This window comes from Gobio gobio (genome assembly GCF_949357685.1).
Source record: "Gobio gobio genome assembly, chromosome: 15".
Taxonomy (NCBI): domain Eukaryota; kingdom Metazoa; phylum Chordata; class Actinopteri; order Cypriniformes; family Gobionidae; genus Gobio; species Gobio gobio.
This window is the reverse complement of record NC_137108.1, coordinates 17717047-17737366: the sequence shown is the minus strand read 5'-3', so window position 1 is coordinate 17737366 and position 20320 is coordinate 17717047. Positions and strand designations below refer to the sequence as shown.

Below are 20320 nucleotides of genomic sequence, written 5' to 3'. Positions count from 1 at the left end.
AATTACGCTTCTTGTGCATCGACTTGAGTTCACCTTGTGCACCTCTCTTTGGAGATTATTCTCAACTGTGTGTGTATGAATATGTACTACATGATGAATCAATATGCACGCCAAATCTCTCTCGGCTCTCTTTGGACCATCAAACACAAGCTGTGGTGGAAATGTAACACCTCTGAAGAAGATTGCTCTGGGATTTATCCTTAGATGTTAAAGCTCTGACAGGAAAACATTTACTGAACGCCGCACAAGTTGCCACAAAGGCTGTTTTATTCCAAAAGAATCTCACACTTAGTTGTCACCGCACCTGTCCACAACCGTTCTAGAAAATATATGCATGAGTGTAGCTGCACAAGCCCTTAATGTTCAAGTTGACTTACAAGTTGTATTTATTTATAAATTAGTTTGTTTTGTTACTTAGCGTTTTAGTGTTGCGTGTTGAACAGTCCTGACATCAAATTTGTATTCGAAGGCTAATTCGCCATGGGTTTCAAGGCCATAACATCAAACCAAACCAGAGAGAATTAATTGTAGGCCTAAAGGAATTCATTTGAACTATTTGTGATAGGCTATTATGCACACATTCACTCTTAGGGCCCTGTTTTAATGATCTAAGCACATGGTCTAAAACGCACGGCAGTGCAAGTGCACTTAGAGAGTGTCCGAATCCACTTTTGTTAGTTCAAGGACGTTCTAAAAGATCTTTCTTTAAAATGGTCTAAAAGGGTTGTACCTAGACTCTTAATGAGTAATGGGTGTTTTGGGCGCAACGTGCAATAAACCAATTAGAGTCTCATCTCCCATTCCCTTTAAAAGCCATTTGCGCTCAGGCAATGGTGGATTCGCTATTTACATGGTGAAATTTGCGAAAAAACTGAACGCTTCAACGGAGAGGAATCCTTTTATTTTTAATATTTAAAAATGTTTGTGTGCTGCTGCGCATCCCTGTGTGTGTAATAAGCAGAGTGTACACGCGTAAACGTGTTTTTTTGCTAGTTTCAGCCCGACGCAGTTATCATTTTCATGTCCAGCACCAAGTTGTTTAAATAGCAAATGCACTGGCGCCCATCTGTTCGCCCATGGGCATGCTGGTCTGAAAACGATGTGTGTTTGGGCGCATTGTTGGAGCGTTGCTATTTTGAGGCAACTAAAAACGACTGCGCCATTGACCAACAGAAACCTGGTAAACTGCAGTATTTTTTTTGTTATTTAAAGGGCGCATTAGTACTATGTGCCTATAGGAAGGTGCACAAAGCACGTAGAAATAGGCACAAATGCATTGCTATTTAAACAACGTGGCGCTTGACATGAAAATAATAACTTTTTTTTAGCGTCGGGCTGAAACTAGCAAAAAACACTTGCATCGCGCCTGGCACCGCATTGCTCTGGGTGTATGATGGGGCCCCTTATCTTATGCCTAATACGACAAAATTTCAAGGCTTTGTTATATTATTGTCGCGTCACATTTAATTATGAATTAGTCGAAATAAATGATATCGAAATCGGAAAAAAATTAAATTATTTGAAGCGAAGCGATTGGGTTGTTTTAAGCAAACATTTAACCCAACAGCTGGGTTAAAACAACCCAATTGCTGGGTTAGTCAATTTCAACCCAACTTGGGTTATTTTTAACCCAGCATTTTATCTCTTATCATCTTATCTCTTATTTTTTTTTTGTCAGATTTAAACCTTTTATTCTCAACCCCGTAACGGACAAAAGGTTTAAAAGGGATTTTACACAAAAATTGTTATAAAAAAACATCTACCTATGCTTATGTGTCCCTCATTACAATATAACTACAAATGTAACATTAATTATATTTTTCATATTTTTATGGAAATGAAGTTAAAAATAGATAAATTGTGTCTGTGGTTTCTTTATTTTTGTTTAATTTTTTTTAACATAGATGTTTAACTAAATCCACAATTTAATTGTGTTAGTCCTTAACATGTCAGGTGGTAATCAGCAAGAAATGCCTTAATTTTTAACCGTCTCCCTATTCCCCACTTTAGATTTAGAATGTTTAGAATAGTGTGATGGGGTTGAAGACTGTAAAAGGTTTGAAGGGAGACATTGCCTTCAATTTTATATATATTTTTAAATTCTCTCTCTCTCTCTCTCTCTCTCTCTCTCTCTCTCTCTCTCTCTCTCTCTCTCTCTCTCTCTCTCTCTCTCTCTCTCTCTCTCTCTCTCTCTCTCTCTCTCTCTCTCTCTCACTCATATTGCGCCCTTATTTCTAGGTCAACATTTCTGCATGTTCAACAAAGTCTTTCTGCTGCTGATGTAACTGCCATTTCTGACAAAGGATGCTTGTCAATGTTTAAGTGGACACATAAATATTCTATAACAAAATTATGAGTTGTCTTGATATATATATATATATATATATATATATATATATATATATATATATATATATATATATATATATATATATATATATATATATATATATATATATATATATATATATATATATATATATATATATATATATATATATATATATATATATATATATATATATATATATATATATATATATATATATATATATATATATATATATATATATATATATATATATATATATATATTATATATCATAATTTTGTATATATATATATTTTTTTTTTTCCGTCTTAAAATAATTCATAATTGAAGTGAAAAACTCAAGGGTTGAGTGTGATGGGGTTGAGTTTTTTTGCTCAAAATGGCTACTGCTCCTCTAGTGTAGGAGGGTTGATCATATATGGCAGCAATTAAATAATAATTTTAAATAAATTAAATAACAAGACACAATTTTATGATAAAAATGATCTAATGATTATTTTTATTCATTATAATGGACATACCAAAGTTTTGTGAAAAACGCTTACAATTATTTTTTGGTGAACCACCACTTCACCACCCCACTGGGGGACTGAAAGGAATGACCCTCACACCTCATTCATACCTTTTTTTTACGTAAATTGTCAACGATTTGCTTCATAAAACTACTGTGGAATGTTGTTTTGAAAGACGTCTCGTTAGTTGAATACTAAACGCGTCTTGTGTGATTGTCCCAGGGCGCTTGCTGTAGCCACATGAGCGCCCAATGTTTTCAAGGAATAAAGTGTCCTTTCATTTTGAAACATGCCGGTAAATTGTTTATACATTTTAATACATAGCTATTCAAATTATGTATACAATTATTCTAATGTATTTTCTCTAAAACCTAGAATAAGCCGTTGTGTGGTCAATTATTTATTTTTTATTTTTTGCATAATGTCAAACAGTTTGTTGTATTTTTATATTTTTCGATTTAGCATAAACATATGTGCTTATTATTGTCACAGTACCTATCTAATATACGCGAGAATGGTTTTGCTTAAATGTATAAAATGTTTTCATATTGAAAAGAACAAGGGGAAAAAAAAGTTTAAAACAGTTCCAGGAAGCAATTTATTTAATAACTAACGTTAGTCAAACTGCATTACAGCCAGATCAGAGAAAATGTACTTTATATATATTTTAAATTATTGAAAGCCTAATTTAATTTTACTGTATTGATAAATGGCAAATATTCTTGACTTGTTCTTTTTCTCTCATGTGCTTTTCAGATGACTGGCAATAAAAACAGGGGTCATTACTCCTCCAGTCAGGCGCTGCTGACTCTCCTTATCCTCTGCTCTCTTCTGCAGTGTCACTCTAAACCTCACAGTTATGACAGTAAACCATTTTCTGAAATATCCAGAGAGGTTTCTAAGTACTCTGACATTGCTCAACAAATCATAAACCTTGCAGTCTATGGAAAAGCCCAGAACCGTTCCTACGAGAGGCTGGCTGAATTCACAGACACTATTGGAAACAGAGTCAGTGGCTCTAAGAACCTAGACCTGGCCATTAAGTACATGTACAATGCCCTTAGACAGGACGGACTGGAAAATGTGCATCTAGAGCCTGTGAAGATCCCTCACTGGGTGCGGGGGGAGGAGAGTGCGGCGATGCTTCTACCAAGAAACCACACTTTAGCCATACTTGGGCTTGGTAGTAGTGTAGGAACTCCTCCAGGGGGTTAGTAGACACAGTCCATATAGTGATAACCTTTTAAATGCCTACACCTGCAAATATTTAAGCTTATGTTCTCCTGGCAGGTATAGAGGCGGAGGTAATCGTGGTGGACTCTTTTGAAGAGTTGAAGAAGCAAGCGAGTGAGGCTAAAGGGAAAATCGTTGTGTATAACCAGCCGTTTGTCAGCTATGGGGAGACCGTAGCCTATCGGGCTTCGGGGGCTTCAGAGGCTGCTAAAGTTGGAGCCGTTGCCTCTCTTATCCGTTCAGTAACTCCATTCTCCATCAACAGGTCAGAGTCATCATACTGTTGGAGTCATCATTAAAAGGACTGCACTGTAAAAAAATGGTTTCAACTTAAAAAAGTTAATGTTTGTTCTTCCTTAAAAAAATGTATTTAGTCAACTCAAATATCCAAGTTGTCACTTAGTGCAGTTTCACATTTCAAGTTGACTAAATTTAAAAATTTAAGGCAGCACAAATACTTACTTTAAGTTGAAAACATTTTTTTTTTCAACAAAATTGTAATAATGTGTAAACAAAACAAGGAAATTGAAATCTTGAAGTAACCTTCAAGACTGACACACATAGATTATTTGTTTCTCATATAATGGATGGCATCTTCAAATAAAATACACTACAGGTCAAAAGTTTGGGATAGTTATGTTTTTTTTAATATTTTTGAAAGAAGTCTCTTGTGCTCACCAAGCCTACATTTATTTGATGAAAAATACATTATAAAAAGTAATATTAGTGCAATGTATCAATATTTATATAAATATTCTATAAAATATTTGTAATATTTCAGTCACATGATCCTTCAGTGGATCATGTCATTCAAATATGCTGATTTGGTGCTCAAGAAACATTTCTTATTGTTATCAATATTTAAAACAGCTGCTTATTTTTGTGAAAACCACGATTAACTAGCAGTAAAAAAAAAATCAATCATACTTTTGCATTAAATTAATCACAAGTTACAGTAAAGACATTCATAAAGTTACATTAATACAAATAAATGCTGTTCTTTTTAACTTTCTATTAATCAAAAAACTCATTAAAAAACTATCATGGTTACCAAAAAATAAAATAAAAATAAAAGTACTGGCTACTAAAACATTTAGCTTTGCCATCACAGGAATAAATATAAAAACCCTTTGAAATTGTAATAATATTATTACTTTTTTGTACTGTATGTTTAATTTTAAAAAATGCATAACAGACTTACATTAAAATACATTAAAAAATATTATTCCTTTATTATTCCTAACCTTTGATCAGTAGTGCATGTTGTAAAAACATTTAATGAAACCCTTAAAAGCATATTTTTATGTGTTTAACCCACATGTTGTGTTGTTTTCAGCCCCCACACTGGCTGGCAGTGGTACCAGCCTGGAGTGGCTCAGATCCCCACCGCCTGCATCACTATCGAGGATGCCCAGATGATGGCCAGGATGGCCCGCAGAGGCCAGAGGATTGTGGTCCGTCTGACTATGGCGGCCCAAACACTGCCAGATGTTAACTCGTTCAACACTGTGGCTGAAATCACAGGCAGCGAGCATCCCGAACAGGTCGGTGACTTTAAATATGCTATATTGTACTGAAGCTAATCTCACAAAGCAGTTTCAAAGTCCCTTCACTCGGCGGCCATATTTGAAACGTCTCTCGGGCATGCAAGTGCAGCTCCTATCTCTGAATGGGGAAACATCAAATTCTCCAAAGCTGTTCGCCAAGCTTACGATTAAATTTCATATTTAAAATCACCAATGAAATCTGACAACAGCTGTCTTGAAACAGAATTTTTCAGCCTGGACAAAGCTAATGCGCATGCGCAGTCCTAAGCGGGCGTCTCAGAACGCTGCCTCGTTAAAATTAGTAAATAAGCAGGGTTCATTCATTTGATCTGCGTTTCGCATTTATGCATTTATACACTAAGGGCCAGATTTCCTAAACGAGGTAAATTAGCGTGAGAGCGTAATTCCCAAAAAGTGCAGATGGGAGTGGAAAGTTCAGCGCGTGATGTACTGACGACACTAGGGATGCCACAATTCTCAATATAATATTGAACCGTTCGGTACGGCATTTACGGTTCAATACGCGCTTGTGAATTGCGTTTTTTTCGGTTTCGCATTTAAATAATAATTTTTCTACACATTCTATCATTTGCCTCCATCCCAATACTGAACAACGCGACATACATTCACATCACACGTTAGTGGTAGAGTTATACTCACGGAACACTATAGTTATTCACAATCACGAAAGTTCATTATTTGCATGTGTTTTAAAGCCTTGCTGGCATGTGCACGGTTTTAACGTGCTTTTCCGTGCGCGCACACTAAACGCCTGTCAAACACGTGATTACTGGACTAAGTAGTCTTACTGCGCTAATACTGTCAAATACACACAAGGTTTACATAAACACAGTCGGTTATGTATAAAGAGAAAGTAAAATCGGCGTGTGTCTGTATATTAGATGCGGGCAGGTCTTAAATTGACAGCAGCGCAGCCTAAAGTGAACACGCTGCAGCTTGTCCTTAAAGGGACAGTTCACCTCTAAAATTGTGTCATTATTTACTCACTCAAATGTTGTTCCAAACCTGTATTCATTTCTTCTGTTGAACACAGACAGTTGAATACCAGACAGTTGATGGTAGCCATCGACATCCATATTATTATTTCCTACTATGGGGACCAGCAACTGTTTGGTTTCCAACATTCTTCAAAATATATTTTATGTCCAACAGAAGAAAGAGCTTTATTCAGGTTTAAAACAACTTGAGCGCAAGTAATCGATGACAGAATTTAAATTTTTGAGTGAACTATTAATAAAACAACAAAAAGACAAAGAGAAAATCACTCGCTGCTCTTGACCGAAAAACTTTAAAGCTTTTATAAGAATCAATGTATATTTTATAGTGAAGTCTATGTAGTGTTTTATTTTTACATTTATTCATTCTATTTCATACTTAAATGCTGCTGCAGAGCTCTGAGCTGCCAGTGTAAATCTTTATGTATATTTATTTTATAATATACTATACACTAGGAATGTGTACAAGGTTTTTTTTTAAGTAAAGTTTTAAGTTTAAGTAAGGTTTTTTAAGTCTTTTAAGAGTATGTCAATAAAAAAATAGTATTTTTCTCCTTAACCTCTTGCTGTTCCTGTCGCCTAAGAATAGAATAACAAAAACACTTGTGACAAGCCATCAGAACCGAACCGAACCGAAAACCGTGGATAAAAAACCAAGGTATGTATTGAATCGTGGACTAACTGTATTGTTGCATCCCTAGACGACACGCAAATTAAAGAACAAAGACACAGCCGGATCATTTCCATGATGACCAACGCAATCTAGTGCGCAACCAGCGCAAAGTAGCGTTTTGGGCGGTAAATAATGGCACAAATACCAGTAAATTGTAGAGCACAAACCTTAGTAAATCACCTTGCATGATTCATTTAAATACTCTCCTCCAATAAGGTTAGGTCAGCCGCAAAAATAACTCTGTCCAAGCCTTTTCAGCTCGAATCTTTCACGTGCGTGTCATTAAGTAAATCCTGACAGAAGTTTTTTAACTCCAAAAGAGGGTCTGCAATGGTGCAAGCTGTTAATTATTCAGGCCCAAAAGCTTAAAGGGACATTGTTTACACCATTTGTCACACTTTGTCACAAATTGTTTGTCAGTTTTTGCTTTTCCGTGGGAATCAAACCCATGACCTTAGTGCCATTCTCTATTGTTTGAGCTGTAGGAAAACGCAGCATCTCATTCGGTAATAATTGTGTAAATTATTTGTATTTAAAGGCTTTTCTTGAAAGAAAAAAAAAAATCGGCCTCTTTCACAACACGTGCAAATGCTCGTTCTTAACCTTGTTCTAATGTTAATGAATTTAGAGTAATCTAAATGAGCGCCCTTATGCCAAAGGTTAGTAATCTGCATGAAACATGCTCAATGAATGAATGAATGTGATTGTCTGTGTTCTACTCCATGTGCTCTGCTCCAAAACCTTGTGATCTGCCTACTTAACTATTACAGATACACCTCTGATGATTAATTGATTCAAACACCCATGCTATCTTTTTTCTTAATGACAACAATTCAGCTGTTTCTATTAAACCTTTGACATGCGTGTTGTCTGCTGAACCAGAGACAGCAGTCGTCTTGTGTACTGGAGGTATGAAACAGACTTCACAAACAGTCTTTTCAACCACACAAGTATCACTGTTTCTGTGTTAAAATAATTAAAATGATCACAATTCTTAATATATAATATATATAAATAATATTTATATAAACCGTAATGTCTATGGTAGCGATCAAAATAGAGAAAGGGGCCGCTCACACAACGCGTTTTTCCATTCTAATGCGCTACTTTTCCATTGTTTTTCAATGTAAACGCGCTAAATGGACGCGTATAACCGTTGCGCTCGCGTCTTTTGCACTGTATCGCGCAGGACACAGCGTTCTAATAATGCAGCTCTCAAGTTAAAATCAGTTCAACTTCATTTTGTGTTTTTTCCCCATTCCACTGCCTGTGTCACTTTTTTTTGTTGTGTAAACGAGCCCTAAATCACCTTTTGAAAATTTTCAAATTAAGATTGTATCAAGTGGTGAGAAGCAATTTTTTTTGCCACAGACTTGTCCCAGTGCCTAGAACCCAACTGAATGCTTTTTAACGTCTCCATAATTGAAAAAACTTGTTAAAAAACTACTTTTAAACAGGAAATAACAGAATATTTAGTATAATTACAGCAGGTCTATTCACACAGGATTTGTATTATAATTTTCCCGGACCTTTTTACAGAAGGTAAAAGTCTGACATTGTCCGTAAAGATTACTGTGATGGCACATTCAGATGGGACTAAAATCACTAAGAAGCTGTGGTAATAATTACTTTACCCCACCTCTCCATGTTAAACTAATCCTTAAGATACAGTACCTTGCCGTAGCCAAATTCTAGCTATGTGTCCTTTGTGAAGAAGGCAATCCTAAAAGCATATCATTAAGGTACTGTAAAGAACTAGTACTGAATGCTCTGTAAAAATAGTTCAGTCTAATTAAAAACCGACCACCTCATTTAAGGATGCTACCTTAGAAGGCAGCTGTCTAGGTAGACACAGTAGACCATAAAGCAGCTCTCTAGGTTTTGGAACAGAACCATTATCAGTGTTGCCTTCTCTGCCGATGCCCAGGTCATTCTGACATTTGTTTGCATTGCTGCTCAGCAGGACATCAGGGAAGCAATTACAGAGATCTGCTTTTTCTTAATGCTGGTGTTTATGGAAAGGAATTTGTAAGGCGGGAGTCAGAGGAATACAGTATCTACTTCCTTAGCCCCAATTATAGACAGTATAGAGGATTTCTCAGCTGCCCAGCTAACAATGTGGCCCCTTTGACTGATCATCATACATCTGTCCTGCATCCACTGCCAGCTTATATCTAATTAGAAACTTGTTAGGGAAAGTTTTCTACTTCTATTAGTGTGCTGCCCTCTCTGTCAGTTCCACAGCTATGCGTTATATTTTCAGCACTCTTCCTTGTTAATGTCTTCTGTGGGAGGTGGTGAAAGATTCAGTGTGATTAAGTGTGAAGGGAAAAAGAACCATTCTGCTGTCTTAAATTTTAATAGAAGCGTTTGGCTTGAGTGGTCTGTTATCCCTCACGCTCGGATGCATGACCACAGCTACAAGCTACACTAAGAGCGAGAGAGAAATAATGAAATTTGAGGAAATAAAGCCTTGCACAGAAACCAATGTTAAATTGTTTTTAAAAACAGTCATTGGGTGAATCTCCCAAAACTGCCCAAGAACATGTTTGGGTTGTATTTCACCCCAAAATCTAAAAAAAAAAAAAAAAAGACAGTTTTGCTCCTCCTCCCTTTCCACATTGTCATACATCCTAAATGTATATGACAGTCTTCTTTCAGACGAATACAATCAGAGTTGTAGTAAAAAATATCCTGGCTCTTCCAAGCTTTATAAATGGCAGTGAATGGCAGCCCAAAATCTGAAAAAAACCCAAAAAGTGCATCCATCCATTATTAAAGGAACACACCGACTTTGTGGAACTTGAGCTTATTCACCATATCTCCCAGAGTTTTAGATAAGTCCATACATATCATTCTCATCTCCGTGCGTGCCATAACTCTGTCTGACGCACCCACCGCTAGCCTAGCTTAGCACAAAGACTGGAGGTTAATGGCTCCAGCTAGCCTACTGCTCAATAAGTGACAAAATAACGCCAACATTTTCATATTTACATGTTGTGATGTGTATAGTTACATTGTGTACTAAGGCCGATGGAAAATGGAAAGTTGCGATTTTCTTGGCCGATATGGCTTGGAACTATTCTCTCATTTCTGCGTAATGATCAAGGAACTTTGCTGCCGTACCATGGGTGCAGCAGGCGCAATGATATTACGCAGCGCCTGAAAATAGGCTAACTTCCGTCAACATAACCAACGTGACAATCTGCTTGCACAGAGAGTGTGCTGGGGACTATTTTCAGGCACTGTGTAATATCATTGCGCTGCTGCAGCCATGGTACGGCAGCAAAGTTCCTTGCTCATTACGCAGGAATGAGATAATAGTTCATATCGGTCTAGAAAATCGCAACTTTTCATTTTCCGTCATTCTTAGTACACGATGCAACTATACACATCACAACATATAAATAGGAATATTTTGGCATTATTTTGTCACTTATTGAGCAGTAGGCTAGCTGGAGCCATTTACCTCCAGTCTTTGTGCTAAGCTAGGCTAGCGGTGGGTGCGTCAGACAGAGTTATGGCACGCATGGAGATGAGAATGTTATGTATGGACTTATCTAACTCTGGGGGGATACGTTGAATAAGCTAAAGTCCCAAAAAGTTGCCGTGTTCCTTTAAAGTAATCCATACTGCTCTGGGGGGTTAATAAAGGCCTTTTAAAAGCCGAATTGATGCGTTTGTGTTAGAAAATATCCATATTTAACAATTTATAAAGTTAAATATCTAGCTTCCGACCGACCACCTTGCATATTCAACTTAAGAATAACGTGTAGTACCTCTCTCAGTTCAAAAGGCTTACGCTATGTCCGACGTCATCGTTGCGCCAGTTACACTATTTTCATAAGTTGAATACGGAAGGTGGTCCGCTTTTACTTTATAAAGTCTTAAATATGGATATTTTTCTTACAAAAACCCATCGATTCGCTTCAGAAGGCTTTTATTAACACCCCGGAGCCGTGTGGAGTACTTTTATAATGGATGGATACACTTTTTTTGGGGTGCCATTCACTGCCATTATAATGCTTGGAAGAGCCAGGACATTTGTTAATATAACTTTGATTGCATTTGTCTGAAAGAAGACTGTCATATACACATAGGATGGCTTGAGGGTGAGTAAATCTTCATTTTCATTTTTGGGTGAACTATCCCTTTTAAGAAATCATTCTAATATTCTGCTTTGATTCTCAGGAAACCTTTCTTGTTATTATCACAGTTGAAAATGCTTGTGCTGCTTAATGTAGTGTGGAAACGGTGATAAAGTGTCTTTTCAGGATTCTTTGATGAACCGAAACTTAAAAAGAACATCATTTCTTTGAAATAGGAATCATTTTTAACATCATAACTGTCTTTAGTGTCATTTTTAATCAATTTAGTGCATCCTTGCTAAATAAAAGTATCAGTTCATCATTGTGATCCCAAACCTTTGAACGGTCTATAAATATTTGCAAATAAAATGCTGCAGTTTTAATGATAATCTAATTTGAATCACCATTGAAGGATGACATGTTTTGAGACTCTTTCAATCAAATAAGAGAACGAGATGTTCTATACTCCCTCATACGCATGCACAAATATTCAGAAAGCTGGATCTGTTCCTCTTTCGTCCTCTGAACTCTTTTATGATCTCAGCAGGACGGAATGCTGCAGGATTGCTGACTAATCAGGATTTGAGGGCTTTATTTGGATTTCCGATTATATAATAACCGACTAAGAGGAAACAGGTCTCTAACTTTAGAAAAGTGGTGAAGTGAATCTCGCAAGCGTCCTCATGAATGATGTGGTGTTTCCTTTTTCCAAAAAGGTAGTTATGGGCTTGATCCAACTGTTTGTGAGCGGGGATACAAAAATCTCAAGAAGATGAATTTGGGAAGCAGATCAAGTTGCACTTCATATTTAGCAAGTACCTTCCTTTTTTTTGTGAATTCTCATTTCCTTGTAGGAGTCAACTTTTTCTCCCTACTGTTGCAATAGTTGCCTGAGGTTACTCTGGGTGAAATGGTCAGTGTCAGTCAGTGTTTTGAGCTGAGTTCTGAATTGGGATTAGTTTAGCATTGGTGTTCTAATAATCTCTCATTAACGATAATGGTGTGGGTATTGAGAGTTTTATTCTTGTCTATCAACTTGTTGGGTCATGGGAGTGAATAGCAGGAATGACGTGATGTCTTCTGACGCGTATAACGGTCAGCGCAATCACTATGCATCATATAACCTTTCAGTTGGCCTTTTACTTGAGAATTTCCTCCTTTTGTTAAAACCAGAAGCAGCATAATGCCAGTCCATTAATGTAGAATTGACATATAATGGCAGGAAATATACCGCTGGTAAAAAATTTGCTGTCAACTGTGATTTTCTGTTAAAACTGTATGACTTCATAGATGGTTAAAGTATATAGATTTTTACAAAAATAGAAGTATAAAAACATCTCTAAATGCGCAATCTGTATTTCAAATATTTGAGGACTACTTGTGAGGCCACAACACAAAATTACTTTCAAAAACAGTTCACAATCTACACTATTGTTCAAAAGTTTGGGGTCAGTAAGATTTTTTTAAATGTAAAAAAACCCAAAACAAAGATCTCGGTCTCAGTAATATTTCTGTTTTAATATTGTTCTAAAATTTAATTTATTCCTGTGATGGCAAAGCTGAATTTTCTGCATTATTACTCCAGTCTTCAGTGTCACATGATCTGTCAGAAATCATTGTTAATATTTTTGTGAAATCCGTGATACATTTTTTTTTCAGGATTCGTTAGTGAATAGAAACTTTGTCACTTTTGAACAATTTAATCCATCCTTGCTGAATAATAATAATAATAATAATAATAAATCTTACTGACCCCAAATGTTCGAACTGTAGTGTTGTTTTTATAAGGAAGAAAATTGAAGTATGAAATGCTATATGCAACCATTTTACTTTTCTTACGTGATGTATTTCTGGGTGAAACAGGATATTTAACGAGAGAAAAAAAAAATGTTGAAGGGATTTTATCCGTAGGGAATTTCTTGAAATGTGAAAAGTGGGCATTACACAGGCTACCAAAAAAGGGTGGTTGGATGAGAGGGGATGAAAAGTAAGAGAGTTTCATGAAGACAGCCGACAAGGAAAATCAAATTAGGAAGGGCATGTTTTTGCATTTTGATGAAAGATTACAAAAACATATTTTTCCCCTTTGGAATGACGTGCTCCAGTGAATTGTTCACTATAAGCCTGGGAATGTGTACTCTGAAAGTAAATAGGGTCAATTTGGTCATTTTCATGTTGACTTTAATTTAATCTCAAGATTTTGGAAATTACATATTGTGTCTTTCAAACAGAAAAGTGTGTTCTGGGTTTACCCTATTTATAGCCATATACCCTGTTTATGGTGAATGTTTGTTTGTGGTTTTAGCTTCCTGTCTATCACTAACCTGGTGTGTTTCCACTCAGTCTGTTGAGTTTTGATTCCTACCATCTGCAGAAACTGAGACCTCTGATGACGTTGATTGGGGCCCCCTGAGTGTGTATGTGTGTGTTTGACAGAGAGAGAGAGAGGGTTGAAAGCTACGAGTGACGTTTTTTGTGTGTGCGCGCGTGGGTTGCTCTGATTGAAGGCAGCCATAACGATAGTGTGACAGGTTGTGTGTCCACATGTCTGCCTAATGCCTGACTGCAGGGGAAACATTTTTACTTGGTATTAAAAAAACCTTCTCCCACACACATAGTGTTGCTGCCCACACTATGAGCAGATTATACTCACTGATTTCTCATTTAAAGAATGAATTGCTGAAAGGGAAATGCCTGGCATTATAGACATTTAACAAGACATTAATCTGAAGAAAAGCATGTTGTAAGTCATATTGGACAAGACATAATTGACAACTAAACAAGGCTTAATGAATTCCCTACTAAAGAGCTTCCCTATTGGTTAAGAGCGTTTGGGACCTAAAGGCATGTCCTCTTTTAGTGTTTATTTAAATTATCTTAGTTCTCGGTTAAGTTTCATTTTGTAAAATAGGTCACTCTTCAAATCAGTTTAATCAATTTTTTATCAATTTTGTCTGTATCTATAATTTTTTTTTATTTAGATAATTTATTTTGTTTGAACAACTTTAATTGCTTATTAATATTTGAAAAAACCTTTGTCATGTGAATAAGACAATGCAGAAGGAAAAACGTCTCGGTTACGTATGTAACCCTCGTTCCCTGAAGAAGGGAACGGAGATGTATGTTGGACGTCACCGACTGAAAGGGAACTTAAAATAGGGAAATAAATCATAGGGTCTGCAGATTATCATGACTGTGTCAAGTTCATAAACCTCTTGAAATATCAGAAAATTTGACATTTTTATGACTAGGCAAGGTCAGTTCAGGTTCTAAAATGTCATGTGCTGCCACTCCCCAAGAACGTAATGACTTTTATGAATTATGAATTAATTAATCAATTCAAGAGATTTGTAAAAATCTATTCTATACCTAAAAAATATGTTTAAACACATTTAGAAAAGAATGGTTTAGATGCACACTCATATATTCATGGTGTAAGAAAAATATATTTTTCTTAAAGGTTAAACCACATGACATCTTTAGAGTGATTGAATTAAAAACTTTTCCTGAAAAGTTTCTTTAAAATATTCAAAATAAACAGGAATATTAAGAGTACATTTTTAAGAACTTAGCACATGCATTTTAAATGATATTCACTTTTCTTTATCACACTCTTGTTTATAAAAGCTTGTTTCCGCCACGGAATAAAACAATTTAAATGAAAATTGCGACTTTTTATATCGAGAGTTTATTGAGAGTTATAAAGTCTGAATTGCGGGATATGAATTTGCAATTGCAATTGCGTGAAATAAAGTCAGAATTGCAAGACATAACTTTTTTTCTCGCAATTTAGAATTTTTCTCACAATTTTTACTTTTTTTCTCGCTATTGCGAGATTATATTTCACAATTCTGGCTTATTTTCTCAGAATTGTGAGATAAAACTTGATTTTTTTTCTTGCAATTCAGACTTTTTCTCACAATTTTTACTTTTTCTCGCTATTGCGAGATTATATTTCACAATTCTGGCTTCTTTTCTCAGAATTGTGAGATATAAACTCGCAATTGTGAGAAAAAAAGCCTGAATTGCGGGATATAAACTCTTAACTATATTAAGACTTTTTTCTTGCAATTGCGAGTTTATATATATTATATATATTACATTTATACCTCACAATTCAACTGTATAAGTCGCAATTTTATTCGCCACTGAATAAAAAAAAAAGGAATTGCCACTTTTCTTTTCTGACTTCTTTTCTCAGAATTGCTGGATATAAACTTGCAATTGCATGAAATAAAGCCAGAATTGCGGGATATAAACTTATATCTATAACCTGGACTATATAAATTCGGACTTTTTTTCTCAGATTTGCGAGTTTATATCTAACAATTCAGACTTTATATCTCGCAATTGTGAGTTTTATACCTCACACTTTAAAACTTAAAGAATTTTATTCGGCGCTGAATAAAAAATGTAAAAGGTAATTGCGACTTTTCTTTTCAAACTTTTTTTTCTCAGAATTGTGAGATATACATTTCCAATCGCGACTTTAAAGTCCAATTATGAGGGCTTTTTTCTCAGAATTGTGAGTTTATATCTCACAATTTGGACTTTATAACTCACAATTTTATTCGCCACTGATTAAAAAATGTAATTGCGACTTTTTCTTTTGCAATTCTGACTTTGATTTCCCAGAAATGTGTGATATAAACTTGCAATTGCGAGTTATAAAGTCAGAATTGCGTGATATAAACTGTTACCATTATTTATTAAAGTAAATAGCACATACAATTTTTTACAGTGTATGGAAGCTTTGTCAGGGTAGGTGTAGGGATGAGGCGAGGACTCAAAGGTGCAGATAAATGGGCTTTTTAATGATAATAATAAAACAAAAACAAGACAAAACAAAACTACCCCAAGGGGGAAAAACAAGACTTGACTTGACTCGAGCTTGGCTTGACTTGAAGGGAGCAGGGAAACAGGAGGCACATACGACGACGATTCAGCACTGGACTGCAAACACAAGGGATATATATAGGGAACAAACAAAAGAGGGTAACGAGGGAAGACAGGTGGGGCAAATTAACCAATAATCAGGAAACAAGGTGGGCGGTGTTAGACAATGGACACGAGCACATGGCACAAAGAAACACTTAACAAGACGTGCTCAAACCAAACATGACATGAACATGCAGCTAATGAGAACTCATCAGCTGCATGTTCACACAAAACATGACAACATGACGTAGCACGCAGCCAGTGAAAAACACCAACCACGTGCTACACAACATAAGACAAAACATAACATGAAAGCACACGGCCGATGAAAACATGAACCGTGTGCTACACAGAACACATACAGAAGAGCACACGCTCACATGACAAGACAGAGCGCACAAGAACAAGCGAATGCTCATTCTGTGCGCTCGAGACAAAACAAACATGCGGAGCATGAATGTCCGAATCCCAACACAAAACTGAAACCCAAACTAGACCGAAGTGCTGGGATCCGAACACCACGCCCCGCACACAAAACACAAGGACAGAAGAGCACGCAGCTTGAGCATGCTCAAAGCTGCGCGCTCACACAAGACAAGACAAACAATACAGGAGTGTCAGGGACATCTGAATGAATGGGCTCTTTTGACACTCTGTAGCAATGTCCTGACAATGTGCAAGCATCATGGAGGTGAGTTTTGCATGAAAAAACACCACTTCCATATTTAAAAAAAAAAAGTAAAAAAATATTGTCTCACCCCCGTAGAGTAAAGTTTTTTTTTTTTTACAAAACAAATGTCTTTTTCTTTCAGTGTAAATTGTGGTAAATGGAAAATTGGTGATTCTGCTGTCACTATGTTGGACATTATAAATGACAACACTCTTGCAATGTCTTGCCAAATACTGACAGTCACATAGTTATGAATCACTGTGCATGTACCATTTCTCAAAGTGTAGCGCTACAGTTATGCAGTCCTGCAGTCGTGTTGTTGTTATGTTGTGTAGGATGTTTCCTGGGGTTACGCCATGTCACGGCCCATTGTGTTTTAATTAGCGTTGATGCATTACACAGCATTCCTTTGTGCTGTATTGCACTGCACTGTGTCACAATGTTGTCCTCTGCTGTGTTGTGCTGGACTGGGTGTATCTGGTCCTGTCTGCAGTAATTGCACATCCAGTGTCATCCTCCCCCACAGTGGCAAAGTTGGAACAGGCCTGAGAAAAGAGCTAGTTCATTAAATGTGTCCATGGCTCGGCTGCCTGAAGCAGGAGAACATATATAATATCTAGCAAACATGGGGGTCTTTGGTAAAATTAAATCAGCTAGGAATTACCTGATATTAAACATTTGGTTGATACTGATAAGCTTTTGCTTTGCACACGCGTCAGAAGTGGTGAGAATTTACGTCTGTTATGGGTTTCAGAATTAGGCGTGGCAAAATGGCTCGATAGTGGCACCTAAAAAAATTAAACGAAGTGCCCCTCCCGCTACGTTTCACGTACAGGTATGAAATTCGGTAGACACATGTAACAGCCCAATACCTAAAATAAAGTCTCCTGGTGCAAAATCTGAAAACCAACAGGAAGTGAGATATTTTGAATTTTCTTTGCAAAATTGTTGCAAATTTTGCCATTTCTAGACATTGTACTTTAACGAACTCCTCCTAGAGATTTAACCAGATCAACATAATATTCGGTCAGTCTAATCTAAAGGCCTTGGTGATGTTATATTGTGAAGATCTTGAGTTTTCGCTGAAGGGCGTGTCCGTGGCGGCCTGACAAATTCTGATGTTTCGCCATGACAGAGGAAGCTATTGTAAGTCAGGCATACAATGTCCGACCTGCACCAAACTTCACATGTTTGATAAGAGTCCTGACCTGAACACATCTACATGCCAATATTTAGTTATAGTCAAAGCGCCACCTGCTGACAGAAGGAAGTGTGGCACATCAAAATGACTTTGCTGTATTTCTCCTATATTTACCCGCTTAAATGCATCTTGCTCACTATTCGCTGTTTTCATGAGGACACCGGGTAGCGGTGGTCCCGGGTGCGAGGGCCCTTTCATCGCTGCTTGTTTTTAATTTGTAGCTGTTGTTTGAATGGTAGTTTGATAAATTTGTTTGCAATCAAATATGCAATATCTCTACTCTCTATAGTTGGTACATCAGTGTTAGCAGTTCAAACTAATATCACGTAATTTACGTCTCTTAGATAATTGGTTGATATACCAAGGGTGGCCATGTTTCTTTTCTCAACACTTCTAATCGCTGAAAGTGTATTTTTTTATACCAACGGAGACACAGGTCTCCAGCTATGTATATGCCTCCTCCTTCCCTTCTCTATCCGCTCAGACACTCGCGTTTCGCAGATTCGGAAAGAGTGCGTGGTTATACTCACAGAGGTGAAATTACAAACAATATATACATGAAATTAATAACTGGGAATTTTATTACATTAAATCGTCCTTCTCCCATTTTCAACCTAAACATTTTAGGTAGGCTGTGCCTCCCCTAATGAGCCGCCACGGAAAATAACGGACTGAAAAAAATCTACATTCAATTTCTCAGTAGGGAGTAACGTCGCTGTTCTTGAAGCACTGATTAACCTTAATTTTATGAAACAACAATAATATTTTGTGCACAAAACCCCCCCAAAATTTGACTTTATTCAACAATTTTAGCCTGTGTCAGTCTCCTATGCAGTTTACGTTGTAAGCAGTGCAGCGCTTTCAAGTTCTACGCCATTATAACATTAAGGTTGAACCACTGTAGTCACATGGACTATTTTAATGATGTTTTAACTACCTTTCTGGGTCTTGAAAGTGTTAATTAAATAGCTGTCTATGGAGGGGTCAGAGAGCTCTCGGATTTCATCAAAAATATCTTAATTTGTGTTCCGAAGAAAAACGAAGGTCTTGCGGTTTTGGAACGACATGAGGGTGAGTAATTAATGACAGAATTTTTACTTTTGGGTGAACTAACCCTTTAAACATCCTTAAATACCATGTAAAAGTGAAACAAAATGCTATCTGGTTGTTTAACATTTTGGTACACATCTCTTCTTGTCTAAGTGGATGGAGCTTGACACACTAAATGAGCTGCAGTGTGGATCTGACCTTATGCCATTAGGCAAAGGTGAGAATCCAATCTCACATTACTACCTCATGTGAGACTACCTACCTAATATAACTACTGTTGAAAAAAAAAAAAAAAAAAAAAAACAAGCAGTAGGGCAGAAGATATGGATTGTCATGAGGAGACAGGTCTAAAGAAGTGGGATGTGACAGCCATGATGTCAAAAAGCCTAATTGAATTCCCCAGTTTGCGGATGCCAGTAGCATTCAGTCTACTGAATTAGAACATATTCAACCCCACTGGAGCGAAGGAGACGAGACCACCAGTGAAGATATCATAAAACAGACTGTGTTTGTTCTACTTTCGCTCTCCTATTAATCCAGGCAATGCCCATATGAGTCTCTTTTCTTTTCTTTTTTTCTTTCTTTTGATTCCTTCCTCCCTCTGCTTTTGATCTCTTTGTACTACAACAGATGGTGTCTGTTGTATGGCTTTTATATTTCCCCAGAAATAACCTTGGAAAGTATCCTCATCATCCTCATCAGGATCATCAGCCTCAGCATCATCTGTAGTCTGAGAAGAAAAACACAGTTGTCTGAATAAACGTCTGAGCTCTACTTTCAAAAGCAGGCCTACCCCATTGAATTTCATAAAGAGCTTTGAAATACAACTTTAAATGTGATTCTTTTAAATTAAGGACAAGGTTCATTATAAAACATTAAATCTATTACTTAAATCAGTCCAATTAATTCCATTCTTAGTTTAAAAAAAGACCGGAGCTGCATTTCAAAAATGGTTCCATTGGCATGGAGATTAGATGTAGTGAAAATAATTAAAGTCAATGCTTAAAGCGACAGTAGCAGAATGTTTTTTAAACTATGAATCACATTTATTATCTCCAAT

General features: G+C 36.5%; 1 protein-coding gene across 1 annotated transcript in view; it reads left to right on the top strand.

Moving 5' to 3' along the window:
• Positions 1-3044: 3044 nt before the first annotated feature.
• Positions 3045-20320, top strand: part of LOC307138817 (carboxypeptidase Q-like) — an 89069-nt gene continuing 71793 nt past the window's right edge. The window contains exons 1-4 of the mRNA XM_079837425.1: positions 3045-3139; positions 3601-4054; positions 4135-4342; positions 5414-5621. Coding sequence (XP_079693551.1) covers positions 3134-3139; positions 3601-4054; positions 4135-4342; positions 5414-5621 — 876 coding nt within the window. The 5' untranslated portion in view covers positions 3045-3133. The remainder of the gene's footprint in view (positions 3140-3600; positions 4055-4134; positions 4343-5413; positions 5622-20320) is intronic.